Below are 11,165 nucleotides of genomic sequence, written 5' to 3'. Positions count from 1 at the left end.
AGGGTGCGTTGAACATTTTCACTGAGAGGATGTGAGGTAGCCACTGACAACGGTGAAACCCTACATACATCTTGCCATGGAAAGGAGTAAGAAGGATTGGATGAAGACAGTAGGAAAGCAGAGAGACGGAAGGGACAAAGCATCTTCATACGCTTATCTGAAATTTCTACCAATGAATTACATAAGTATCTCTATCTCTATCTTTATGTTTTATTCATACATCATCCATAACCATTTGAGTTTGCCTGACTAAGATTTACAAGATGACCATAGCTTGCTTCATACCAACAATCTCTGTGGGATCGACCCTTACTCGCGTAAGGTTTATTACTTGGACGACCCAGTGCACTTGCTGGTTAGTTGTGCGAAGTTGTGATAAAGAGTTGAGATTATAATTGTGCGTACCATGTTGATGGCGCCATTGATGGTCACAATTTCGCCCACCATTAATCACCACCTATTTAAAAAACATCATTTTTACCTCGTTTAGAGCTTTTGTTTTCTTTTTCTTTGAGGCATTTGCAATCTGTTTGTCCAACTTTGAACCTAGCCTATTTTTTGGACGTCCTCTTGTTCAAACCCTTGGAGGGCTTTGAAACTCGTTAACAGATTCCAAGTTGGCATCTTCGTGAGATAACAAACATGTCCCCTTCCTTTTGGCTTTCAGTTCTTCCATCTTAACCATGATGTTATCGTAGCACGGTGCAGAATAGCAGTTAGCTCCTCAGATTCTGATGCAAATTTGCAAATATTTTGCAAACGAAACACTAATTCGTCAAACCTCTTGCTTCTTGGCCCCAATAGTGGCTCGTCGTGGCTGCTCTTGATGTGTGTATGTCGCCTCTTTACCTTCTTGCGCCATCGTTTCAATATATATCTCAGTGACACTTGGGTTACTCATTCAAAGCTTAACACACTTAGGGCATGACGGCGCAACATCCCTCTTGACTCGAATAATAAGCACTAGCATTTCACTTGGGCTGCTACTAAGTCGTAAATAACCACAAACTTGTTGAATATTAAGCTGGAAAATTGTTCTCCAACTTCGTACAATGAATAGCCTAGAGCGGAGTTCGTTAATCTTGTGATGCAATTTGTCTTTCCTCTGAATTGTGCTTGGACTTCCCTAAACTTTTGGTGAGTGTACACATGTTGAAACTAAGCTTCTATAGAGGATTTTGTTGCACACAGTATGATAGTGTGAAAATCTGCAGCATCGGATTCTCTCTCTCTTTGCTCTTGCTTCTGAGGTAATTATCGTATTGTTTGACAAATTGGATAAGTGTATTGTTCCGGGTAATGAACTTGTTAAAAAATGAATGCATGCTCTCGCTCATTTGTGTGCTTCTCATCTTGGCCTAAAAGTGGTGACCAGATAAATTGGAACCCTTATATGATGGTCTTCGTAAAGATCTGCAAAATAAACCCAAATCAGACTATATTACACCCAAAAACATGCAATTTACACCTCTGTTGCAGATTTTAAACATCATTACCTGAAAGCCACTTGTTGTCTACAAGACCATACTTCAGTAGAAAATCATTCCAATTTCTATCAAATGAGTCTTTACTATGAGAGTTCCAAACAACTTGGCTCATTTCTTGTTCGATTTTTGCGTGTCCCTTATAGTCGTTTAATTTGCTTGGAATCTTCTTCGTGATGTGTCAAATACACCAACGGTGAACTGTTGTAGGCATACAAGCCTCTATAGCCCTTTTCATTGAAGCACATTGATCGGTGAGAATCCCTTTCTGAGTATTTCCTCCCATGCAATGAAGTCAATGAAGCTAACATTGAAATAACCATTTGAATGATTCAATATCTTCATTTTTCATCAAAGCGCATTCAAGAAGTGTTGACTGACCGTGGTGATTCACCCCAACAAAAGAACCAAAAACCAAATTATACCTGAAACAAATTATGAGAAAGCAGAATTAAAATTATTACATACACCCAAATAATGAGCTTATATAGCCAAAAACATCCAATATACACCTCTATAGCAGATTCATAAAACATCATTAATTTAGCATCATAAACAAGAACAACATATTACCTGTTTGTATTATAGATGGTGTTGAATGAAATAACATCTCCGAAATACTCAAAGGCAGCTCTACTCCTTACATCAGCCCAAAAAGCTAGCTTAATTGACTGATCATCCTCGAGTTTGAGCTCGAATAAGAAATTATGATTCTTTTTTTATTCTCAATAAGTATTTCCCGAATTCTTTTGCATTTTCTTGTTCTGAAACATTCTGCACTTCTCTCGTGTTGTAATTCCTCATGTCTTTTTTGATAAAATTTAACTCGCAGTGACCCCCAGCTGCCGCAACAAATAATTGGTAAGTTTTGCTTGGTCTGATACCGGCTTCCTCGTTATTCTCTACTGTACAACAAATGGACATGCTTAGTTTTCTGTGATGTTTGAGCATCTCTGCTTGAGTTCGACAGCAAGGATGTGAATAATGCAACACGACCTTCGAAATGATCCAAGCACAAACATCCTTCAATGTGTGTATATAAATTCTTGCAAGACAATTTAAACCAGCTATGGGATATGTCTTCTCGGTCAGAGACATTTTAGATTTCCATTTTTCCTCTCTGCTACATGTAATCAATTGATTCTTAATTTCGTTTTTCTTCTTATTTGTGCTCCGAACTCTTGTAGAAAAACCTGCAGCCTTTGCATAGTCCTTGTAAAATTTTGCAGCATCATCAAGGGTGGTAAAATTCATTCCAATCTTGGAAACAAACTGGTCATCAACAACACAAAGGGGCTGCAAAATACACCATGTTAAAAACAAGGATATACTATAGAGCTTCTGCACTTCATAAAAAAATAACAATTCAACTAAAATACACCCAAATATTCTTGATCTATACCCGAACAACAACAACTCAACTAAAATAATAAGAAAAGTCATAAACTGTAAATACACCTAAACTTCCCTAAAATACAATCAAATAGTTCTTATCTACACCCGAACATCTGGTATAAAATGCACAAAATTAATCAAAACTAGTACATTAGATTCAATTCACAGTCAATGTTCACGCATTAATTTCACAGTCAATGTTCACACATTATTCAGCTAGACAATCATAAATCACTAACTGCATCAAATTCAGATTCAATAATCAACTGAAACTAAATCACACCTCAGGAACTTCATTCGATTAATTCAAAATTCACTCCGCCTTGGTTCAGCTGACAATCTGAAGTTGAATCATCCATTATCTTCAAAAGGATTTCAAATCTTGATTTTAGAAATCATGAAAATCGAGAAAAACGAAGCAAGAAAATAGAGAGAGAAACGCACGTAAATGACGAAGGAGAAATCAATGAGAAACGCACGTAAATAACGAATGAAAAGGCAAAGAGAAATGCACGAACGACATCGAATAAAGAAGGCAAGGAATTCGAAAAAGGAAACGAAATCCTTTGAAAAATGGAAGTTATATATTCGCACGTTAATTGTTTTAAAAGTCTGTTAAGGAAGCGCGTGAAACACACATGCCACAAGAAGCGCGTTTGAGGGTAAAGGACTTGTAAGACTTGTAAGTGTTAATCGCTTATATATAACAATGATGTCATGACTATTTAATAATTAAGTTGGTCATGATGGTTATTAAATTTATCAGTTATAAACCTAAAATTAAGATAAATAAAACTAAATTATTACTCATCATGTATAATAAAAACTAGATAAAAAGATAAACAGGTCCTTAAACTTTTGATTTACAGACATTTAAGTTTTTGAAGATTTGAAAATATATTTAAATTTTTGACTTTTTTTAAAATCTGAACACATCGATCCCTCTGTTCACTCGAATCTATCAAACTCAACAAAAAACTCAAACGTGACTTCTATTGTACTGACGTGGCTGATATACAGATGTACATGTGAGAGAATTTTAAAAATGAGACAAATTAGACCTAAAAATTGATATATCTATATTTTGAAAAGTGAAAAATAAATATATTTTTTTAAATTATCAAAAACTTAAATATTTACGAATTAAAAAATAAAAAATTGATGTATTATTTCTTCTAAAAGCTAAATTATTCTCATTATACAAGATTAAGCCGAATTATAGTTTAAGTAACGGATCAAAATCAATCAATATTATCCATAAATATCACCGTCCAAACAAAATATGATAGGGAACTAATTCAAATTCAACAAAGATAAACTCATCAAAGGAATTTTTTTAAAAATTTAAGGCTCTAGTACGAGTACTAATATGTATTGATATGAAAAAATGTGAACATGTGAAAAAGAGAGACGTCAATGCCAACTAGTTATAGTTTAAATTTATTCCTTTAAATATTAGTTTTAAAAAGATTAAAATATATTTTTAGAAATTAATTTTAAGACTAAAATAAATATCTAGGATTAATTTACTTTACTTCTATTATAAAAAAAAATTGAATTTAATTTAAAAAAGCTAACATATTTTTTTGTTAATAAAAAAAACTAAAATATTTTTTAGAATTAAGATTCTTTAATTGTATTAAAAATTAGATTTTGATTATTAAAAGACTAAAATAATTTTTTTGTAAATTTTAAAAAGAGTAAATTATAATACGGTAAAACTCCTCTCATTAAATATTTCTTCTTTTCACCGTTTGCTTGCCATGCATTAATTATACACAATTGACAATCATAGTGTATTTATATTTATCTATCTACTTAATATATTAAAACAAGTATAATTACCCGTGCCACGCGAGAAGATTGAAATTATAATTTTAAATTATTTTTTTAAAATTAATTTGAATTATAATAATTTGATTAATAAAAAAGTAATATGTTATGCATTGTTTTTTTTTTCTAATTCAGTGTTAATTGGATTAATTTTAAAATAATTATTAATCGGTTTTAATAATTTACTTTCTTCAATAAATCACACATATATACTGAATGTGATTATAAATAATATAGTAATAATAGTTAAATCCACCGACAAATATATTAGCTATATTATCACACTATTAAACAAATTAAATATAAAGACTATTAACACTTATAAATCTATAAAATCGCACTTTCTTTAATTCGTGCGAGGGTTTACTTGTCAAATAAACTTAAAATATAAATAAAAATATTTATAAAATGGACCTAGCATCACTTGAAAGAATCATGGAAAATAATCAACTTATCTTATCATCCATGAAAACCATTTCTACGTAAGTCGTCTTGTTCTTGTCAAATTTGTATGGGACTTTCCATAACCTTATAATTCTTGCCTTTATTTTTCAAACTTTTTTATTACATAATCTACCGTACCATAGGTAACACTGTTGATAGAATCGTAATTAGTAGCCCTTAGGTATGAAAAATAATAAACAGAAGAAAATTTATGTCTGAGGTACGAATTTTCTAGATGATAAATTAAATAATTGTAACAATTCACTATTACTCCTTCTATATATATATATATATACACTAATTATACACGGTAATAATTAGCAAATATCTTCAATGGAGATACTTACTACAATTAGGTAAAATTTATTTCATTATATTTTATTAACCTTTATGATTAATTCAATAGATATACTAACTCAATATATATGTTATCTACATTAATTATATGCCAATATTTTTAGAAAAGAGCTAAAAGAGGAGATATATAATATCATTGCTATATAGGAAATAGGGCTGTCAAACGGGCTAGTCCGGTCCATTTAGGCCCGACCCATTAAGTCAGTGGATTAAATGGGCTAGCCCGTTTAAGCCCACTTTATTCGCAGGCCAGAATTTTAATTTCTAGCCCGGACCGTTTATGGTCAGTCCGATGGGTTAAACGGGTCAGCCCATTTATCATTTAATTTTATTTTTTGAAAAATATTTTGACAAAAATATCACTTTTAGGTCAAAAATTTTTAAAAATATTTTTTTTAGTTGATAAGTCTGATTTTCAGGTCGAATCGAGAGAAATATCAATTAAAAGTACTGATTTTTTTTGAAAAAATGTAAAAAAAATAAACGGGCAACCCATTTAGCACACAGGCTAGCTCGTTTAGCCCGAATTTTAAACGGGTTTAATTTTAGAGGCAAAGTCCGCCCATTTAAATGGGTAAACGGGTTGGTCCGATTAGTTTAGCCCATTTTGATGGTCCTAATAGGAAGCATACATAAATTGATACATTTTTTTATTATATTATACAACTTAAAATTGTAGTATCATGTTATTATTAATTCTAGATACTTGCTATAATTATATCAAATTTAATTATGACTCTAAATAAATAAAATAGATAACATTCAAAATTATTTTTTCTTTTTACATTCAATATTTACTGTAAATATAAAAAGTAAGATAATTAATGAAAAAATATGAACAGAAAATAAAATATATTAATTAAAATTCAATTTGTTATCTAATTAATCTTGTGTCCATATGATAAAACTTTATAAAAATGTTATGAATTACAAACTTTTTTTATTCTACAAAAAAAAAAACACTATACGTAACTTTTAGTCGTACCAAAATAATTATAAGAATTAATTATTGATGTTGATATTAATCACAATTAATTATTAATATCCTATTTTTTTAAAATATATTTTACATTGAATATTGATTATAATTAATTAATTTATATAAATTATAATAAATGGTGAAATTTAAATGGCTAATCAAATTAATTAATTGATATAATTAATTAATTATAATTGATTTGCTTTGACGAATTAAATGAAATAGATTTGGAAATACCTCAAGAGCATGCCACATCTGTTCCATCATTAAATGCAAAAATTCTATTTTTATATAATAGAATAAAATAGAATAGATATAATTGATATAATAATTGCTATAATTGTTACATATTCTCAATCTTATCGGTTGTATCAATTTAACTATATCAATTATATTCAAATTAGTAGTCAATTATTTTTATGAAAATTCTTGCTATAATCAGGTTATACTTATGAGATTATCTTGTATTAATCGTTATAATTAATTTAATAAAGATATTTATTAAGTATATATGTTATCTATATTAATTATATGCCAATATATATTTGTAAGAATGAGTTTAAAAAAGTGATATATAAATATATATAATATTATTGTTATATAAAAGTTAGATTTAAATAATATATTAAATATTGATTTGATATAATTATAAAAAAAATTTCCTAAAACAATATAATCATACATTATTTATGAGCTAATTATAATACAATTAAAAATATTATTATATCATAATGTCTACTTACTATATTAATATAATATCAAAAGATACATGTTTTATTATTTTTTATAGATAAAATCGATTTTTATTGGCAACTAAATTGTGTTTAGGTCAACGAAAACTGTATATTTAGGTAGAGATATTTTGTCAAATATAATGAAAATACAAATAAAGAAATAAAGGATAAAAACAAACTTAAATAATATATTTGGCATCACTTCATTTTATTAATTATTAAATTATTTAAAAATAGTACATCCACGAAAAATACTCATAATATATAAATTGAGACAATAATTTAAAATTTTCTAATTATAATTTAATCAAATACTAATATTAAAACCAAATTACTTAAACAATATTGAATCTATTCTAGTTTTTAGTCACGTATAATATAGAGTCATTCTCGTAACGATAACCTACTGAAATAACATCGTAAATATCAACATTTAGAATTCGTGCAAATTCAAACCATCCTCTTGTTAAATAAGCTTCATCATTCGCTATCTATGCAATGTGGCAAGGTATAGAATTGCCACCCCAAGAAATCAAACTAACCCTTATTCCTCTCAATGGCATTGCATGCATGCAAAAGAAAGCCGGTAATTTCTGAAAAAATCACAATATGTTATAAAATTATTCTAATAATGAACAAATTAAAATAAGAAAATTTAAATATATTACCAATCGTTAAAATTGCATATCCGAGTTTGTCACGAATTTAGCAAAACTGAACTTAAATTAAGAGAATTCAATCTCATTATGTGCTCCACTTTGAATATTTTCGAGCAGACGTAAAAAGCATGGAGGGAATGGAAACTTGAACTTGCCCTATAAAATTCCATGGACGCAATCCCTCAATAAAAAATCGAGCTCCTCCCAAGAAAGCTAACTTTAACCACATTCCATTAGGTTGGTCATAATAGGTGAGTAGATCCAACCATCCTTCGGTAAAGTAGAGATTATTGCTCCTTCTTTGAATGCTTACATCCATGTAGTTGGAACCTAAATCAGTGAAGACAACTCGATGAGGTATTTCATGGATATGATGCATTGTAAACGATTGTGGTAAAAGATAATTGAACTGGAACATTAGACGATAAGAATAACTTAGAGTAACAACAATTAATAAATTATTAAAAGAATAATATAATAGAATGAGTATATGAAAAATATTATAAAAAATTATAAATTGTACCTTAAAAGGATAAACTTCAATAAAAAAATGAAGAATACATTCTTATTCTACGAAGTAGTAAAAAAAATACTAAATATAAAATTATGAGTTGACTCTCAAATTTAGATTCATGTACCACAGAAAAACACTATTTATAGACTTTAGTAAAACAAAAATAAATATGTAAATTACTTATTATTAAGGCAAGTTTTTATTATGTACAGTAATTACGCATTATAATTGATAAGTAGTTTAATAGTACATTAAATATTGATTTGATATAATTACAATGAAAATATGTTCCTAAATTAGTATAATTATACAAGGAAAAACGGAAGCATGAGAGATCGACACGTCACCCTTATTAACTGGAGAAAAACCCAGTTTTAGTATATTAAGTAGATTGGGTTTTTTCCCAATTAATAGAAGTGAGGTGTCGATTCCTCAAGAATTTATTTTCTCGCCAAAATGAATGCACTATTTTTTCTTCTAAGTTTATTTTATAAAAATATCTTTATTATAATTATACTATAATTAGCATTTAAGTAATAATCAAGGTTCTGAAAACCGGACCGGACCAGCCGGTTCGACCGATTTAACCGCGAACCGGCAATGCAAACGGTCCGGTCCTCCTTTAAAAATCGTAGTAGAAAAAACCGTTGGAAAACCGGTGAACCGGTCAAAAAACGGTCGGTTAGGTCGGACCGGTGACCGGCCGGTTCTGCTAAACGATGCCGTTTTTATTGTTTTAAAAAAAATTAAAAAATGTAACCCGACCCGACCCGCTTGTGGAGCACCCCACCCCCTTCTTCCCTCGACCCCCATTCCTTCATGATTCATCTCACTTTCAGTCTCACAGTCAGTGAACTCTAGCCACCCAGTCGCCCTCCATCGTCGCCACGGTCTCAGGTTGTCAGCGCCACTGCCGTCGCCTTGTCCTCAGCCCCAGTAGCCCTCCATCGTCGCCTGGTTCCCTGCCCAGTAGCCCTCCATCTCCATCGTCTTCATTTTCTCAATACCAGTAGCCCTCTCATCGTCTTCATCATCGCGTGGTCCTCAACACTAGTAGCCCTTCATCGACCCCAGGTGAGTGACTCGTCCTCTGCTCATCTTCTTTGTTCTTCGCCTCTGCTCATCTTTTTTAGTATAAGAAGCATGAAGTTGATACTCTGTGAACTTCCTCTGTGAACTTAGATTTCTATTCTTTTTTCTGTGAACTTCCTTTGTGAACTTCGATTTCTGTTCAATTTCTGTGAACTTCCTCTGCTCATCTTCTTCATTCTTCGTTCCTCTGCTTTAGGTTAAGAACATGGTTAATTTTCATGCTGTTAATTTTCATTGTTAATTATCATTGTGTTGTGGCTATTTTCAATTTCATTGTGTCGTGGGTGTTATTAATTTCAGTTATGGAAAATATTATTAATCAAGAAGCAACTGATGGTGTCAAAAATAATTCAAGGGGTCAAAAATCTTCAGAAACAATTTCACTGATGGTGTTTGCAAGTACCAGGTGAAAACTCTTCAGACTACCCCTACTTTTGTTGAGGAAGTTCAAGAAAATGAAGCTGTGGATCTATGGCCGAAGATGAAGGAAGAGGCTGAACTTGATGTAAATGAGGAACCTATTCTGAATAGTTACTACCAATCCTCAATTCTGTCTCATGATTCATTGGAATCTGCTTTGGCCAATTACCTTGCTAACAGATTAAGCAGTGCAAGCCTTCCAAGTAACACACTCTTTGATCTTTTTGTTGGGATCTTGAAATCTGACCAAGAAATCATGGATTCTGTGAAGGATGATCTCAAAGCAGTTAAGGAAAGAGACCCTGCTTGCATAAGCCATGTGCATTGCTTCTTGAACTTCAAAGGCTTCTTAGCATGCCAATCTCATAGAGTTGCTTATAAGCTATGGCTTCAAGGAAGAAAAGTCTTGGCAGTTATGATCCAAAACCGAGTTTCTGAGATTTTCGCGGTTGGTATTCATCTCGGTGCTAAGATTGGAAGCGGGATTCTGCTTGATCATGTAACTGGATTAGTGGTTGGTGAAACTGCAGTGATTGGTAACAATGTGTCAATTTCACATAGTGTGACTTTGGGTGGAACTGGTAAAGCTTCTGGTGATAGCCATCCAAAGATTGGTGATGGGATTTTGATTGGTGCAGGGACTTGTATTTTGGGGAACATTAAGGTTGGTGAATGTTCTAAGATTAGTGCTGGTTCTGTGATGATTATGGATGTTCCTCCTAGGACTACTGTTGTTAGTGATTTTGTTATGCTGCTGTTTTGAATTAATTTAGGGGTGATTATTTGTTATGCTACTGTTTTGAATCAATTTAGGAGTGATTAATGATTATTTCTAGTTGTATTGTTTCTGTTTGCACCATTGCTCTTTTCACTATTTAACTTTGTATTTTGATAAGATCATATGGATTTGGTTGACATTTCATGTTTTAAATTTGGAATATATTTAAGATTTATATTAGACTATAATTATATTTTATGATGTTTATATATAATTTATTTATTATTTTATTCTGAAACAGTTTTTTCGGTTGAACCACCGGTTAAATTGGTTGGACCAATGAACCAGTGAACCAGTAGTTAGAGCGGTTTGATGAACGGTCCGGTTTTCTGAACCTTGGTAATAATGCATAATTATACTAATTTAGAAAAATATTTTTATTATAGTTATATAAAATCAATATTTAATGCATTATTAAACTACTTATCAATTATCAATCAGAAATATTTTTACTCATTTTAATAATAATAATAATA

At 30.8% G+C, this 11,165-nt stretch overlaps 1 protein-coding gene across 1 annotated transcript; it reads left to right on the top strand.

Moving 5' to 3' along the window:
* Positions 1–9,801: 9,801 nt before the first annotated feature.
* On the top strand, positions 9,802–10,674 carry LOC107458714 (serine acetyltransferase 1, chloroplastic-like). The gene has a single exon (XM_021126752.2). It carries the CDS (start codon positions 9,973–9,975, stop codon positions 10,672–10,674), a length of 702 nt encoding a protein of 233 aa, XP_020982411.2. The 5' UTR covers positions 9,802–9,972.
* The last annotated feature ends 491 nt before the right edge of the window (positions 10,675–11,165 follow it).

The sequence above is a fragment of the Arachis duranensis genome, chromosome 7 (genome assembly GCF_000817695.3).
Source record: "Arachis duranensis cultivar V14167 chromosome 7, aradu.V14167.gnm2.J7QH, whole genome shotgun sequence".
NCBI lineage: Eukaryota > Viridiplantae > Streptophyta > Magnoliopsida > Fabales > Fabaceae > Arachis > Arachis duranensis.
This window is presented reverse-complemented; position numbering and strand designations above follow the sequence as displayed.